Source organism: Ranitomeya imitator, chromosome 1, assembly GCF_032444005.1.
Source record: "Ranitomeya imitator isolate aRanImi1 chromosome 1, aRanImi1.pri, whole genome shotgun sequence".
Classification (NCBI taxonomy): domain Eukaryota; kingdom Metazoa; phylum Chordata; class Amphibia; order Anura; family Dendrobatidae; genus Ranitomeya; species Ranitomeya imitator.
In genome coordinates this window covers 959,746,961-959,765,700 of record NC_091282.1, presented here as the reverse complement: position 1 = coordinate 959,765,700, position 18,740 = coordinate 959,746,961, and the positions used below count along the sequence as shown (strand labels likewise).

General features: G+C 40.3%; 1 protein-coding gene across 2 annotated transcripts in view; it reads left to right on the top strand.

Moving 5' to 3' along the window:
* The window catches only part of LOC138656666 (bifunctional heparan sulfate N-deacetylase/N-sulfotransferase 3-like), an 857,911-nt gene that overhangs the window by 657,548 nt on the left and 181,623 nt on the right, over positions 1-18,740 (top strand). For both annotated transcript variants that reach the window (XM_069743761.1, XM_069743762.1), the window contains 2 exons: positions 3,340-3,522; positions 12,895-12,991. In XM_069743761.1, the coding sequence (XP_069599862.1) occupies positions 3,340-3,522; positions 12,895-12,991 (280 nt within the window). The remainder of the gene's footprint in view (positions 1-3,339; positions 3,523-12,894; positions 12,992-18,740) is intronic.

The following is an 18,740-nucleotide window of genomic DNA, read 5'->3' as shown; positions in this document are numbered from 1 at the left end:
AAAAGCTTGGGTTCGGGTTACAGAACAGTACCTAGACCCAAACATGGACCTCATTCACTTAAATGGGGGGCCTGAACATCCAGTGTTTGCCAAGCTGTCATGTGCATGACAGTGCAGCAAACACAGCTTCGAATCAGAGGTGAAATCATCACTGCCGGTCAGAGAGCCACGGATCCCACGCTGTCAGAGTCAGTGCGTAGCTGTGATCGGAGGTATACAGTTCACATCCGGTCACTGGTTTTAGCTAATGGGGTTACCACTCCTATCAGCTGATGCCTGCTGCCGCTAATAACAATGAGAGCAGGAGTGGCTGACAGCAGTATTCATCAGCCAACTCCTGCGCTGTATATAAATAAATGTGAAAAAAATGGCGTTGGTTCCCCAAGTCTGGTTATCAAGAATAGAGGGGTCCTCATGCCTTATTTTGTAATTATTTAAATAAAAAAAATTAAAAACAGCATGGGGTTCCCCTCATGTTTGAAAACCAGCCTGGACAGCCGGGGTCTTTTATTCTCAGGCTGTAAAGAGCCATGAATATTGGGCCCCCAGCCTAAAAATAGCAGCCCGCAGCCATCCAGAAAAGGTGTATCTATTCGATGACATCAACCTCACAAATATGAACCTCACTTGCCACAGCTACAGGGCAAGTGGGAAGAGCCAGGCAAAGCGCATCTAATCCAATATTCATGGCCCCTTAGCAGCCTGAGAAAAAGTTAGTTTAGCCACCATTTTCCAAGACCCATAACATTTCCATTGTTTGGGATATGAGGCTGTGAAAGGGCACATACTGTATTTTGCACAATGAGCTGACTTTTTTAAGGATACCATTTTGGGGTAGATATGATGTTTTGATTGCCTCTTATTGCATTTTATTGCAATGCTATTGTGGCCAAAAATCGCAATTTTGGCGGTTTCAATTTTTTCATGTTACGCTGTTTAACCAGATTAATTTATATTTTAGTAGATCGAACTTTTGCAAAAGCAGCGATACCAAATATGTGTATTTTTTTATTTATTTTTGTTTTACTTTTAATGGGGTAAAAAGAGGGTAATTCTTGGGTTTTTTCATATTTTTTAAAAATGTTTTTTTATGCAATTTAATGGTCCCCTTAGAAGGTTTGAAGCTGCAATGATCTGATCATTTGTGCTACATATAGCAGGGCTTCAGCACTGCTATGTTTGCAGAAATCATGAATATTGGAAAGATTGGAAAGACGGGCACAGGTGTCATCAGAAAACCCGTCTGAGCCCCACAATCAAGAGATAGGAGCAATGATGGGTGGGATGAAACCTGCTGTCAGTGATGGAAAACTGGTAAAAAATACGCAAGTCGAAACGTTACTGCATCTGTAATCACATTCAAGACTAACTGATATTATTCTACCACTTGTACCAATATGGCGACTTTGACTGCGACATATGTCATGTGACCAAAGATCATTAGGTTTCTGTGCTTCATTGCAGCACAATATAAATGAAGTCACATTCAAAGTTACTGAGACAAGCAAGTGGCAAAAAGTCCAACCACAGCAAATATTTTGCTACTTGCTTGTCTCAATTCTACCCCACTTGTATTGCACTGCAATGTAGCAGCGACACCTGGCAAACCCTGGTCACACAAGAGTTGCAAATTTTTTTCAGAATGAGCTCACTGATGAATTTTTTTGTTAATCTCATTCTGTTGCCTGCAATGGACTGGGGAATACAAAGGCTAAAAAAGGCAAATTATGCAAATGTTTTACTGCAACAAAAGTAATTTTTGGTTGACAGTACACTCATATACCGTAAGTACAAAAAAATGCCCCTGAGGGTGTCCATATCTTTTAAAGAATAGACTAGGGAATTGCATAAATTACAATTTCTTAATGTAAAGCTTTTGTTGAATTAGTCACTATGGAGATGTCTAAGTAATTACCGTATTTATGTTTTTTTTTTTTTTTTTACTTATTTATATAGCGCCATTAATTCTACAGAGCTTTACACACATTATCATCACTGTCCTCATCGGGGCTCACAATCTAGATTTCCTATCAGTATGTCTTTAGAATATGGGAGGAAACTGGAGGAAACACAGGAAGACGTAAAAACCCCTAACCTTGGTGGGATTTTAACCCAAGAAACCAGGGCTGCAAGGCTGAAGTGCTAAACACTGAGCCATAGCATATACGTACACATACAGTATATAGTATACATATTATATTCAGCAAACAGGGGTGGTCAGCTTTATTTGGTAGATACAGATCGGGAAGGGGATGGATAAGGCATGTTTCCCAAGTGCCGAGTTTGTAGGAATGAAAGAAGAGGGGGCGGCTGCTGGCTCCATAATATTTGCCCTTTGTGACATAATGCCTAATTTTCCTCCGGTTTTATGATTCCTTATACCTTTGTGTTAAGAGTTAAAATTTTCCACATTCAGGGTATGTGCACACGTCAGGATTTCTGGCAGAAATTTTCCGGTTTTGATGCGTTTTTTGCGCGTTTTTGATGCGTTTTTTCTTGCATTTTTTCCAAATGCATAGAATAGTGGGAAAAGCACAGAAAATCCACAAAATTAATGAGCATGCTGCTTTTTTTTACCGCAACGTGTTTCTTTTGCGGAAAAAACCGCATCATGTTCACAAAAATTGCAGAAAGCATTCTAAATGATAGGATGCATATGTAGGCATTTTCTAATGCATTTTTATCGCGTTTTTATCGTGAAAAAACACGAAAAAATCTGAACATGTGCACATACCCTCAAGCAAACTATTATAATAAACTATTATAATAAAGCTATTTTCACAAAAAAAATTAAAAAATTGTTTCTTTTGTGCTATTCCATTATGTACATTGTAACTCAGTGTAACATTTGGAATTTTATTTTAACACAAAGATTTTTTTTTCTTTTATATCAAGTTAAATATGTACTTTTTATTTTTTATGTTTTGGAGCTAAACATTCAAATAATACTTGGTTTCTTGACCTAAAAATATGCTAATCTAAGATGATATTTCTTAATTTGCCCTCATTCTTTTGGCATACAATTATCTTTCAGACAAGTGCAGTGCGTAAGCAAAAAAAAGGTGTTCGCGCTACACTTTACTTGTGGCGAAAAGATAAAAAGAGGATGTTAACTGGCACCATAATAAACATTAAAACGGTTGTAATAGTCTAATATGCTTTACAGTCATTACACTTAGAGGTAATTTAAGCTGTTCTGAAGATATGTAGCACAATAAAAGATATGTAAAAACAGAATTGGATGGAGATTTGCAAAATGAAAAAAATGTACAGCATTACTGTCCCCTGGTGGCAGAACTGTTAACTGCAATATTTGGTCTTTCTAATTTTGTATTGCAGGTTAGCATCTTCATGACTCACTTGTCCAACTACGGCAATGACAGACTCGGTTTATATACTTTTGTTAATCTGGCCAAATTCGTGCAAACCTGGACTCATTTAAAGTTGCAAACTCTTCCTCCAGTTCAGCTGGCTCACAAATACTTCCAGCTCTTCCCTGAGCAGAGGGATCCTGTCTGGCAGGTGCGTGCCCACATTAAATCAAGCATGTTGTGTACTGTCTGAATGGAAATGCATAGAAACTGAGATTTTCCTCCAATTATGGTCTGCTGTGTTTTTTCTACAAGTAGTATTTTCTACAGAATGTATTCCAATTTCTCTTAATACAGCTCACAAAACAATAAGATGAAGCCTCCATGGAATAGATAGGGATGACTAAAATGCTTCAATGCGAATTTTATTCAGGCTGCTACGGAACTAGTGGAATACAGCCAAAATCTCAGTAGATGTAATATCATAGCATACTGCAAAGAAGTGTTAAGTAACTGCAATATTAAATAATATAAGTATAAATAAATGAGAAAACATATAAAATAGAAAAATGTATATAGATACACACATTATATATATATATATATATATATATATACATTTTATATTTTTATGTATATACAGTTAGGGCCAGAAATATTTGGACAGTGACACAAGTTTTGTTATTTTAGCTGTTTACAAAAACATGTTCAGAAATACAATTATATATATAATATGGGCTGAAAGTGCACACTCCCAGCTGCAATATGATAGTTTCCACATCCAAATCAGAGAAAGGGTTTAGGAATCATAGCTCTGTAATGCATAGCGTCCTCTTTTTCAAGGGACCAAAGGTAATTGGACAATGGACTCTAAGGGCTGCAATTAACTCTGAAGGCGTCTCCCTCGTTAACCTGTAATCAATGAAGTAGTTAAAAGGTCAGGGGTGGATTCCAGGTGTGCGGTTTTGCATTTGGAAGCTGTTGCTGTGAGCAGACAACATGCGGTCAAAGGAACTCTCTATTGAGGTGAAGCAGAACATCCTGAGGCTGAAAAAAAAGAAAAAATCCATCAGAGAGATAGCAGACATGCTTGGAGTAGCAAAATCAACAGTTGGGTACATTCTGAGAAAAAAGGAATTGACTGGTGAGCTTGGGAACTCAAAAAGGCCTGGGCGTCCACGGATGACAACAGTGGTGGATGATCGCCGCATACTTAATTTGGTGAAGAAGAACCCGTTCACAACATCAACTGAAGTCCAGAACACTCTCAGTGAAGTAGGTGTATCTGTCTCTAAGTCAACAGTAAAGAGAAGACTCCATGACAGTAAATACAAAGGGTTCACATCTAGATGCAAACCATTCATCAATACCAAAAATAGACAGGCCAGAGTTAAATTTGCAGAAAAACACCTCAAGAAGCCAGCTCAGTTCTGGAAAAGTATTCTATGGACAGATGAGACAAAGATCAACCTATACCAGAATGATGGGAAGAAAAAAGTTTGGAGAAGAAAGGGAACGGCACATGATCCAAGGCACACCACATCCTCTGTAAAACATGGTGGAGGCAACGTGATGGCATGGGCATGCATGGCTTTCAATGGCACTGGGTCACTTGTGTTTATTGATGACATAAGAGCAGACAAGAGTAGCCGGATGAATTCTGAAGTGTACCGGGATATACTTTCAGCCCAGATTCAGCCAAATGCTGCAAAGTTGATTGGAAGGCGCTTCATAGTACAGATGGACAATGACCCCAAGCATACAGCCAAAGCTACCCAGGAGTTCATGAGTGCCAAAAAGTGGCACATTCTGCAATGGCCAAGTCAATCTCCAGATCTAAACCCAATTGAGCATGCATTTCACTTGCTCAAATCCAGACTTAAGACGGAAAGACCCACAAACAAGCAAGACCTGAAGGTTGCGGCTGTAAAGGCCTGGCAAACCATTAAGAAGGAGGAAACCCAGCGTTTGGTGATGTCCATGGGTTCCAGACTTAAGGCAGTGATTGCCTCCAAAGGATTTGCAACAAAATATTGAAAATAAAAATATTTTGTTTGGGTTATGTTTATTTGTCCAATTACTTTTGACCTCCTAAAATGTGGAGTGTTTGTAAAGAAATGTGTACAATTCCTACATTTTCTATCAGATATTTTTGTTCAACCCTTCAAATTAAACGTTACAATCTGCACTTGAATTCTGTTGTAGAGGTTTCATTTCAAATCCAATGTGGTGGCATGCAGAGCCCAACTCGCGAAAATTGTGTCACTGTCCAAATATTTCTGGCCCTAACTGTATATATACACACACACACACACACACACACACTTTGCGTATGTAGCTCTCTCTATCTCTCTGTCTCTCTCTGTCTGGAAAAAAGGGTGCCAGACCTTCCAGGCATAGACTAGACCGATTCTCAATATAGTGCAAAAAAAAAATGAAGACACCACTCCTTCTTAGAAACATATAGTGGTTTATTAGCCTACATGGGCTGCTGCTTTCTTAAGCTTGAGAAAGACTCACACTTTCAGCCGAAACACTGCATGTGTCTATGTGGGCCAATAAACCACTATTTTTTTTCAAAAAAGGAATGCGGTCTTCAACTCTTTTTGTAATATATATATATATATTACCAATAAGTGTAAATTTGTACTTATATTTTCATTATCAATGATCACTCAAGATCTAGCGATGACTTTGGAAGTCAGTAGTAGAATCGCTATAGGCAAATCAATGAAGTCAGTGGACAAGGTGTTCAAATCGAGGAACATTTCACTGTCGTCAAAGAAACGACTCGAACACAGTCTGGTGTTTTCTGTAGTAACATATGGATGTGAAACCTGGACGATAAAGAAACAAGACAGAAGAAGTATGCATGCCTTCAAAATGTGCTGGAGAAGGATGTTATCAATGCTATGAATGGTAAGAAGAACAAACAAATCAATTTTGGAACAAATTAATCCAGACAATGTCAATCGAAACAAGGATCACCAAGCTATGAGTTGCCGACTTTGGACACATCATTCGAAGAGAGCAATCACTGGAGAAGGACATCGCGGTTGGAAGAATAGAAGGAACAAGGAGAAAAGCAAGTACAACAACTCAACGGCCTGATACTATCAAGATAATGGTGGAGAAGACCCTGGTAGACCTATCTAGGCTTGAACAAGATTGATCTTCCTACATAGCATTCATCCATCAAGTAACCATTGACTGGTAGAACTTCATCTGCTTGTCAGATATTCCCAGTATAACCAATGTTTTATTTGTGAAAACCATGGATAAAACATATATCTGAAACAGATGTGTGACTGGGTCTAAGTTGCAGGGTAAGATATTGCGGACTGAAAATCTAAATTTGAATTAGATGGAAACATAAGACAATATGGAAGACTCATGGAATCATGTTGTTGACCACCATCAATTAGGATCAATACACATATTGGAAATGTCTAACGACATCTGATATTTACCATAATTAGGGTGCGATGTTGCAGCAACATAATGCGATCTTGGGCTGTGTAATATTTGACGTGGGCAAAGTTACTGTGTGATAATAGTCTTACAACATAGATTTCTAATGATAGATCACTATCTGGATCCACTATCGCTTTCCAGCTATTATAACTATAGATCCTTCAACACCATAGCATCACTGACCCTGCTGCCCGTGCTCTGCTTCCAGTAGAGATACACAGTCTGCTCACTTCTGCCCACTTCCTATCTGCACTCACTACATGTTAGGTGCAGGGATTCTCCCACTGCGCAGGGTAGATCCCAAGCCTTGTCTGCCTCTGTGGTCTCCCATTCTGCTCTGGCCACAGTAGGAGCTGCTTAGAAAAAGACATTGGTCTCAGTGTCTGGCTCAGAATAGGGCTGTTCGCTTGGTTACTGCTGGCCTTTGGGCCAAAGCTATGGTAATCAGTAATATGCAGCGGCAAACAGATGCTCCAGAGGCTAAGTTCAGAAATCACTCTTCTGAGCATGCTCGTGAGGTGGCGACTTCTCATTGGTGGTCGGTCATCAGCTGCTTGGGTGATGTAGCAGTTTCAGATTTGTCCTCGAGCAAAGTCTTGTCTGACTGGACTTAAGCGGAATGTATAAAAGGTTCTCTTGAGTGCACACTGGCGCAGTAAGATCACTTAAGTCATATGTGTTTGTGGAACATTACGGTAGTGTGGACTTGTCCGCGTGTGTTCAGAGCAGGCATATACCCTTTAGAATTCCGCCACCTCCGGAGAGGAGTTTGGGTGAATTCAGTGCAGGCATATAGCCTTTAGAATTCCGGCACCTCCAGAGAGGAGTTTGTGTGCGTGCATACGCTGTGACTGTGTCCACTACCTGTTCCCTTGCCCCTGAGAGGGTTGCTTTCACCTGTGAAGCAACAGGGGATGTCACATAGCGCCATTTTCATTAGCGTGGCATCTAGCAGCGCCATACTGCCTAGAGACAGCTGTGTTTCCGTCTATACTCCTCTGTGAAGCTAACAGAGTTGGGTAATTAGTTTCAATTCACACTGGGTGACGTTTTACCCCGTGTGTTTTCAAGATCACTTGCCACATGCTTCCGCCATTGTTTACTAGCTGCGGTTTTCCATCTCAGCATGGTGGACCCAGGTTGCGATCGCACTTCATCATAATTTATATTTAGTGTGATCCACCAACGCTCAAATTGCATCTCCCTATTATTTATTTATTTTTTTTAAGACCGCGTCTCGACGGACCAAAAAATCATGAAGACATGTTTGTTTTTCATCAAAATAACCCATACAAAGACCATAAAATTATGGAGAACACACACATGCTATCCATATGCAATCTGTCTGTTTTAAGTATTGTAATGGGTATGAGAAGCTTAGATTCTGGGGGTACGTATATGAGAAAATCATTAATGCTAAAAGCAAAGACACTGTTCAAACATTGATGAAATTGGATCCAATATGCAATTGGCCCATTTTTTTCACCTACAACAGAAAGCAACCATCTGAAAAAAGCCATACTTCTACTCTTTATGTAACTACAAAAATATTGTTTCCTTTTATATACATTAACTTTATTGTTTGCTTGTTTTAAATGACAAGGCATTGTTTCTGTGAGAGAATAACTTTATGCTAGATATTTTAGATAAATGAATAGATAGATAAAAAGAAGCATCTGTATGCAGCACACTGAGGAGATATGGCAAAAAACCAATGGTTTATTAGCCCATAATGGCGACTTATCAGTTCTGAAATGGATGGATGGTTTGTGTTTTGCTAATGAGGCTCTGCACCCACATTCTCTCTGGTGCTTCGCCAGCTTTTTCCTTTTTGAATAGATGGATGATAGATGGATAGATAGATACTGTAGGTAGATAGATAGATAGATAGATAGATAGATAGATAGATAGATAGATAGATAGATAGATAGATAGATAGATAGGATAGATAGATAGATAGATAGATAAATAGATAGAGTCGAGAAAATAAATATTTGATACACTGCCAATTTCGCAAATGTTCCCACCTACAACGAATGGAGAGGTCTGTAATTTGTATCGTAAATACATTTAAGCTGTGAGAGTCTGAATCTAAATATCACATTGTATAATTTTAACATAAACACATTGCATTTTATTGCATGAAATAAGTATTTGATCACCTACGACTGCACTCAGAATCTGTTAGGAGTCGAGTTCCCGCCGCTGCACAGGGGGAATCTCGAACCATGTCTGCTGCGGTCTCCCATTCTGCATCGGCCGCAGTGGAGCCTGCTCAGCGGAGACGTCGGTCCCAGCGTCTCACTGAATCTGATACTATGCAAAGGGTTACTGATGCCTCTCCACGCTCTACTATTGTACCCTGCACTGGTCTGCGTCGAGCAGGCTTTTCTGGGACTAAGTCCTGCTTTGCACACACTGAGCATGCCCAGGGTAAGATCTCTCAGTTGAGATCAAGGGTCACATGCTCAGGTACTGCAGCAACATCCATTGGTCCTCCAGGAAGGTCCTGTAACTGATCAAGTTCTGTGGCAGCCTTCCATTGGTCCTTCTAGGAAGGTCCTGTAGGTGTTACAGCTATAAAAGGTTCTCATGACCACACGGCCGTGCGCTAGTATCAAATATGTACGAGCTCAGCGTCAGTGTGGTCGTGTGTGTGGTCAGGGACCCTGCTGAAATAAGCCCCTAGAACGCTGGCACCTCCGGCGAGGAGTTTTGTGTATGCAGTCAGGGACCCGGCTGAAATAAGCCCCTAGAATGCTGGCACCTCTGGCGAGGAGTTTATGTCTGAATTCAGGGCTGGCTAATAGCCATTAGAATTCCAACTCCACCGGAGAGGAGCTGCGTGTTGGTTGGACTGCATGACCACTGTCAGCTCTACACAGTAGCTGTGTCCCCTGTGAGCTAAACAGGGCACAGCATTCTCTTTACTACGGGCCCTGTGAAGTATCAGAGTTCGTTTGTACTAATTTGCTTCACCGCCTTGCTTAGCAGCAGGTTCTATCCTGCAAGGTGGATCCCGGGTTGCGAACGCACCTATCTCATTTAATAAATATATTCGGTGTGTTCCGCCAACCCTAACAGAAGCCCTCCAACTCCGCACTCATTACCTGTATTAATTGCACTTGTTTGAATTTGTTACCTGTATGAAAATCACCTGTCCACACACTCAGTCACACTCCACCATGGCAAAGACCAAAGAGCTGTCTTAGGACACCAGGGAAAAATTGTAGACCTGCACAAGCCTGGGATGCGCTACAGGTCAATAGGCAAGCAGCTTAGTGACAAGTTAACAACTGTTGGCACAATTATTAGAAAATGTAATAAACACAGGACATCAATGTTTCTTGGTCTGAGGCTCCATGTAAGATCTTGCCTCATGTGGTAAGGATGATTCTGAGAAAGGTCAAAAATCAGCCCAGTACTACATGGGAGGACCTGCTCAAAGACCTGAAGAGAGCTGAGACTACAGTCTCAAATATTACTGATAGTAGCACAGTACGCCATCATTAATTAAAATCCTGCAGGCCATGCAAGGTCCCACTGCTCATGACAGCACATGTCCAGGCACATTTGAAGTTTGTGAATGACCGTCTGGATCATCCATACAAGGCATGGGAGAAGGTCATGTGGTCAGAAGAGATGAAAATAGAACTTTTTGTATCAATGCCACTTGCCGTAATTGGAGGAAGAAGAAGGATGAGTACAACATCAAAAACACTGTCCCAACTATGAAGCATGGTGTGGTTGCTTTTCTGCAAAGAGGACATGACAACTACTCCATATTGAAAGGAGGATGGGTGGGGTCACGTTTCGAGATATTCTGGCCAACAACCTCCTTCCCTCCTTCCCTCAGTAAGAGCACTGTAGATGGGTCATAGCTGAGTCTTCCAGCATGACAGTGACTCAGAACACACATCCAGCGCAACTAACAAGTGATCTAGCCAATCTTCAGACCTGAACCCAATAGAAAATCTTTGGAGGGAGCTGAAACGCAATGTTGCCCAGCGATAGCTCTGAAACCTGAAAGATCTGGAGAAATCCCTGCTGCACTGTGTGCAAACTTGGTTAACAACTGCAGGAAATGTTTGACCTCTAATTGCAAACAAAGGTTTATGTACCAAATATGAAGTTCTTTTTTATTGTATCAAATACTTATTTCATGCAATAGAATGCAAATTAATTATGGCAAAATCATAGAATGTGATTAATTGGATTTTTTTTTAAAGATTCCGTCTCTCAAAGTTGAAGTGTTCTTACGATAAAAATTACAGACCTCTCCATTCTTTGTAGATGGGAAAACTGGTAAAATCAGCAGTGTATCAAATAATTATTTTCCACACTATACATAGATAGATAAATATAATATAATGTGGCAGGACATTTTTGCTCACACTGATATTGAGTATAAAAGGTTATTTTAATTTTTTTTATTATGCATTCTTTTTACAGACTACCGTATATACTCGAGTATAAGCCGAGATTTTCAGCCCAAAATTTTGGGCTGAAAGTGCCCCTCTCGGCTTATACTCGAGTCAAGGTGGGTGGCAGGGTCGGCGGGTGAGGGGGTGAGGGCGCTGAGGCATACTTACCTAGTCCCAGCGATCCTCGCGCTGTCCCTGCCGTCCCACGGTCTTCTGTGCTGCAGCTTCTTCCCCTCTTCAGCAGTCACGTGGGACCGCTCATTACAGAAATGAATAAGCGGCTCCACCTCCCATAGGGGCGGAGCCGCCTATTCATTCCTCTAATCAGCGGTGCCGGTGACCGCTGATAGAGAAAGAAGCTGCGGCACCGAAGACCAGGCAGAGGGACAGCGCGAGGATCGCCAGGACTAGGTAAGTATAGCATATTCACCTGTCCTCGTTCCAGCCGCCGAGCGTCGCTCCATCTTCCCGGCCGGCGCCTCCATCTTCCCGGCGTCTGCGCTCTGACTGTTCAAGCAGAGGGCGCGATGACGCATATAGTGTGCGCGGCGCCCTCTGCCTGATCAGTCAGAGCAGAGACGCCGGGAAGATGGAGGCGCCGGAACGAGACGCCGGGAGCTGCAATCAAGGGAGGTGAGTATGTGTGTTTTTTTTTTTATTGCAGCAGCAGCAGCGGCGGCGGCAGAGATTTATGTGGAGCATCTATGGGGCACAATGAACGGTGCAGAGCACCGTATATGGCACATCTATGGGGAAATATGAACGGTGCAGAGCACCGTATATGGCACAGCTATGGGGCACAGTGAACGGTGCAGAGCACCGTATATGGCACATCTATGGGGCACAGTGAACGGTGCAGAGCACCGTATATGGCACATCTATGGGGCACAGTGAACGGTGCAGAGCACCGTATATGGCACATCTATGGGGCACAGTGAACGGTGCGGAGCACTGTATATGGCACATCTATGGGGCACAGTGAACGGTGCGGAGCACCGTATATGGCACATCTATGGGGCACAGTGAACGGTGCGGAGCACCGTATATGGCACATCTATGGGGCACAGTGAACGGTGCAGAGCACCGTATATGGCACATCTATGGGGCACAGTGAACGGTGCAGAGCACCGTATATGGCACATCTATGGGGCACAATGAACGGTGCAGAGCACCGTATATGGCACAGCTATGGGGAAATATGAACGGTGCAGAGCACTGTATGGCACAGCTATGGGGAAATAATGATCTATTTTTATTTTTGAAATTCACCGGTAAATGCTGCATTTCCACCCTAGGCTTATACTCGAGTCAATAAGTTTTCCCAGTTTTTTGTGGCAAAATTAGGGGGGTCGGCTTATACTCGGGTCGGCTTATACTCGAGTATATACGGTAGTTTTGTTGAACCCTTTGTTGTCTTTGTTAACAAGATAAAATGCCGAAATGATGCTAATGTCTCCTTATATGTATAGGAAGTCTTTCAAGCTTCACTACAGGGGTTTTCGTTTAACATTCAAATTATTGACAAAAAAAAGATTGCTAACATACTAATATGTCTTGTTAATTTTTTTTTTGCTGTTTGTTGTTTTGATATCTCATGACTTATTGCAATTATATTCAAATAAGTTATTTTAATTCAATATGCAAATACATAATCAAGAATAAATTTCTCATATAAATATCGACAGAATCCCTGTGATGACAAACGTCATAGAGACATTTGGTCAAAAGAAAAAACCTGTGATCGTCTGCCAAAATTTCTGATTGTTGGACCACAGAAAACTGGTGAGGATTTGTTTTTTTGTTTTTTATATGTATATATTGATATTAAACACAGATGTAATAAATATCATTAATTTCTTTTTTACTCTGAAAGTATTATTGACAAAAGTGTATGTGTAATTTCTCCTGGTGTATAATATACTAAAACATTGAGTACTAAATGGACAAATCAGTTGTACAGATTATATTTCAATAGGTATTCCCAACATACACATTAATGTTATATCCACATAGCTATCATCTGGGATTTCCATTTACAAGTGCTTCTCACAAAATTAGAATATCATTAAAAAGTTAATTTATTTCAGTTTTTCAATACAAAAAGTGAAACTCATATATTATATAGAGTCATTACAATTAGAGTGATGTATTTCAAGTGTTTATTTATGTTAATGTTGATGATTATGGCTTACAGACAATGAAAACCAAAAAGTCATTTTCTCAGTAAATTAGAATAATTAACAAAAAACACCTGCAAAGGCTTCCTAAGCATTTAAAAAGTCCCTTAGTCTATTTCAGTAGGCTCTACAATCATGGGGAAGACTGCTGACTTGACAGATGTCCAGAAGACAGTCATTGACACACTCCACAAGGAGGGTAAGCCACAAAAAGTAATTGCTAAAGAAGTTGGCTGTTCACAGAGTGCTGTATCCAAGCATATTAATGGAAAGTTGAGTGGAAGGAAAAAGTGTGGCAGAAAAAGGTGCACAAGCAACTGGGATAATCACAGCCTTGAAAGGATTGTTAAGAAAGTGCCATTCTCAAATTTGGGTGACAGTCACAAGGCGAGAACTGACAACAACAACATTATCACTGTGCTTGATTGGCCAACAAACTCTTCTGACCTTAACCCCAGAGATAATCTATAAGGAATTGTCAAGAGGAAGATGAGACACTAGACCCAACAATGCAAACAAGCTGAAGACTGCTATCACACCTGGACTTCATTAACACCTCAGCAGTGCCACAGGCTGATCGCCTCCATGCCACTCCGCATTAAAGCAGTAATTTATGTAAAAGGAGCCATGACCAAGTATTAAGTGCATTTACTGAACAAACATTTTAGTATGCCAACATTTTGGATTTTAAAATCATTTTTCAAGCTGGTGTTATAAAGTATTCTAGTTTACTTAGATAATGACTTTTGTGTTTTCCTTAGCTGTAAGCTCTAATCATCAATGTTAACATAAATAAACACTTGAAATAGATCACTCTGTAATGACTATTTAATATATGAGTTTCACTTTTTGTATTAAAGAACTGAAATAAATCAACTTTTTGATGATAGGCCAATTTTGTGAGAAGCACCTGTATCAGGAGAACAGAGGTATAGCCACCACGAAGCTTACCTTCTTAAACCCTTCATGACATATGACATAAGTTGTATGTCTTGTCTCTTAATTTCTTGCCGGCTCCGATGCTGAGCCCGCATCTTTCCCTCCACATTACAGCCGATTTAAACTATGTGATAAAATCAATGGTGCCATTTAAAAGAAAAACACTCCTCGCGCACAAAAAGCCCTCTTACGGCCATAATAACGGAAATATGAAAAAATTGGATCAATTCAATTAAGCAGTCTATGTGGACATGAAGAGTCATAGAAAGTTGTATAAAATGATACCATGACATCTCTGATCTGATGATCTTATTCCCGAGAAATCTACATTTTTCTTATATGTAAATAAGAAAGGAGACATTAGCAATATGAGACATGCCATGACTGACACTTTACTCATGAATAATTCCAATCTCTGAAGTGAGAGCAGAGCTATCACATTACAGCAGAACTAACACAGCACAGCAGACATGGAGTTTGTCTCATTGCAAACATTTCACACAGCACTTGCACTCTCATGGTGCTGTCATCTCTGCTGTAGAGCTGTGCCTGATTATAACCAACACAGTATAGCAGAGTTGACCCTTGTTTTGCTGTAAACACATCTGCATTGATGTCAGCTCTGCTGTACTGCCTTTCCCCCACACTGGCTGCCTGTGAGATGCAAGCTGAGATACCTGCAATGTAGATCAGTTACACAGAGTAAATAGAAGCAAACTGTCTCATTACAGTGCTAGCTCTGCTGTGCTGTGGTAGTTCTGATCTCACTATAAGCTGTGTGTCTGCATGAGGGCAAACCATGGGAGTAGGCTGTTGTTGTTAGTCATTACTTGGTTCACACTGGTAACTCCCCTTTCATTTCAAATAATCCCTGGAGACAGATTGTCATGCAGGTCAGTGTCCGGCCCATAGATCTTTACAGCTAATTTGCTTATAAAAATGTGGATTCTCTGGAATAAAACAATGGATTGCAGATATCAAGGTTTAATTTTTTTTTCACTTTCTATGACCTACATTCCCATGTAGACGGTTTAGGATGGTTGATCCTACTGACAGATTCCCTTTAATTTTCCCTTTAATGTTTTAGTGGTATGTCCCATCAGTCGGTACTTATACAGTGTTGTAAAATGTTTAATTATTTATTTTGAATTAATGTGACCTTTACTATACAGTGTTCTAGATTAAGAAGTTGCAGACATGCAGGAAATATGGTATATTGAAATCAATATATCATAATATTATGCAAAAAAAGTTTTGAATAGATTCATTTAAAGGAAAGCAGTCACCAGATTTTTACTACCCCAATAAAGAAAAACTTGGGGCAGAGACATAAATTTCAGTGATGAGTCACTTACTGGCTGCATGCTGTATTTTTTTTTTTAATAACTGTTTTATCTGCTGCAGTTCTCTGAATGTTGAGTTCTGTGTAACCCCATCTACACCAATGATAGACAACATTTCTGTGCACACTGTGCATTGACAGAAAGCTGCCGATCGGAAATGTGGGCATTGTTGAAATAAATGGAAGTCTAACTAATTTTCTAGAGAAAATCTGCTGATCAAACAATGATTTAATAAAAATTACACTAAGTAGACTAGAAATTGAGGCATCGTTGGAATTAGGATCAGAAAAATCACTTGTTCAATTCTTATTGTATTATACATTTTTCATTTACCATTCCACTTTGACAACATGTTATCAGTAGTGTTGAGCATTCCGATACCGCAAGTATCGGGTATCGGCCGATACTTGCGGTATCGGAATTCCGATACCGAGATCCGATATTTTTGTGGTATCGGGTATCGGTATCGGAGGTGTAAAATAAAGAATTAAAATAAAAAATATTGTTATATTCACCTCTCCGGCGCCCCTGGAACATCACCGCGAGTCACCGGCGTCCGGCAGCCTTCTTTGTTCAAAATGAGCGCCTTTAGGACCTGCGGAATGACGTCGCGGCTTCTGATTGGTCGCGTGCCGCCCATGTGACCGCCACGCGACCAATCAGAAGCCGCGACGTCATTCCTCAGATAAATTCCTAGAATAAGCGCCTTTAGGACCTGTGGAATGACGTCGCGGCTTCTGAGTGGTCGCGTGGTGGTCACATGGGCGGCACGCGACCAATCAGAAGCCGCGACGTCATTCCGCAGGTCCTAAAGGCGCTTATTTTGAACAAAGAAGCCTGCCGGATGCCGGTTCCTCGCGGTGATGTTCCAGGGGCCGCCGGAGAGGTGAATATAACAATATTTTTTATTTTAATTCTTTATTTTACACCTCACTATGGATCCCAGGGCCTGAAGGAGAGTTTCCTCTCCTTCAGACCCTGGGAACCATCAGGATACCTTCCGATACTTGATGTCCCATTGACTTGTATTGGTATCGGATATCGGTATCGGCGATATCCGATACTTTTCGGGTATCGGCCGATACTCTCCGATACCGATACTTTCAAGTATCGGACGGTATCGCTCATCATTAGTTATCAGTTGTTTTTAAGGGAAAATTAGTTAAAACTATCTAATGCACACCAGATATAACTGAACCACTTTCAAATTAGATGCTCAAAGCTGTATTTTTATATCTAAGCTTGTGCTCTTTACAAGATTGTATGATCTTTTTACTTCCCCCATCCAACATTACCTATGGTATTTTTATTTCATCAAGCAGAAAAAGATATAAAAATAATATATAGGTTATATAAATAAACAACCTAAAATTTAAGGCTCCATTTCAGCGCTGGAGTAGTGCTTTGAATGTAAGTCCCCTGACCCTGGTCATATATTCACTCTCCGGCTGACATGCTCCTGGATTTGATACCTTGAGTTTGTGTTCTGTGGTTGGCTTTTCTTTTTGCTGAACCACAGGAGACACATCTTTTCTCTGGGTGTTTGGATTCTGCTTTTCTGGCTGCAGTCTGCTTAGTTTAACATAGGCAGCCCCCAAATCTAAAATTAGCCTAATTTAGCCTATGGGTATGTGCACATGTCAGGATTTCTTGCAGAAATTTTCCTGACAAAAACCGGAGATTTCTGCCAGAAATCCACATGCGTTTTTACCGCGATTTTACCACGATTTTGACGCGTTTTTGACGCGTTTTTTGTGCGTTTTTTGTGCGTTTTTTCCCAAAAGCATAGAATTGCGGGAAAAACGCAGAAAATCCGCAAAAATAATGAACATGCTCATTTTTTTACCGTGATGCGTTTTTTTGCGGAAAAAAATGCATCCATGTGCACAAAACATGCAGAATGCATTCTAAATGATAGAATGCATAATGTATGCATTTCTAATGAGTTTTTATAGCATTTTTAGCACGAAAAAACGCAAAAAAACCACAAAAAAACCTGTACGTGTGCACATAGCCTAAATCTAATTTAGGCAGCCCCCAAATCTAAGAAGCATCATTGTCAAAAGCTAACTGTCCTCTCAAACAGCTGCAGGTACCTTTCCTTGCAATCAGAAAAAATGTAAAATCTGTCCATTTATAATGACCACGGACAAGATAAAGATCCCCAATTCACATCAGGACTGCAAGATACCAGGTACTTTCAGCTGCGTCACTTCTAATGTGGTATACCTAATTATTTGTACTAAATGTCCAACTGGGGGTCTGTATGTTGGGGAGACAGGACATAAACTGAGAACAAGAATGAACTCTCATCGCTATACAATAAGAGAAAAAATAATGGATCTTTCTGTGGCAATACATTTCTGTCTCCCGGATCATAACATTATGGACATGAAATTACTTGTATTAAAAGGTAGCTTCAAATCTCAAAGAGACAGAAGAATATGGGAATATAAACTGATGTTGACCTTTCACACTCTTAGTGCAGGAATGAATATGTCGCATGGATTTATGTCTTTTTACATCAACTAAGGAACTAAGGAATTTGCCCCTCAGACCATGTGGGGTCATCACAACAGAACCAGACCCCAATCAGAGGACAATAAAACACTCCTTATCTAAGAACTGGTCCAATATGCATGGCCATAACTGTTTATCACTCATGGTAATTCTGCTTCATGTCACCTGTCTTATCCATGTTTTTTTCAGTTTTTTTTTCTGTGAAGTGTTGTGCATAAATATGTGATTCTCCAGAATATATTTTAGTCTATGCCTGATGAAGAAACGTATGTAGTCTTGAAAGCTTGCAATTTGTTTCCATCTTTTCAGTTAGCCATTAAGATGTATCAACTACTGAGGACTCTCAATTCTAAATTTTTTTTAGTTTAACACAGGTATTTTAATTTGTGTGCCTATCGCCTTCTCGGTGCAGCTTTATATTCTGTCCCTTCTGCTGATAGATTCATTTGGATGTTCTGACATTCTTTTGATGTTTGGAGCCAGTCTGTGATATTGCAGCTAAGAGTTTTTTGCTTTGCTGTTTCTTTGCTATACTTTGCATCTATCTTCAGC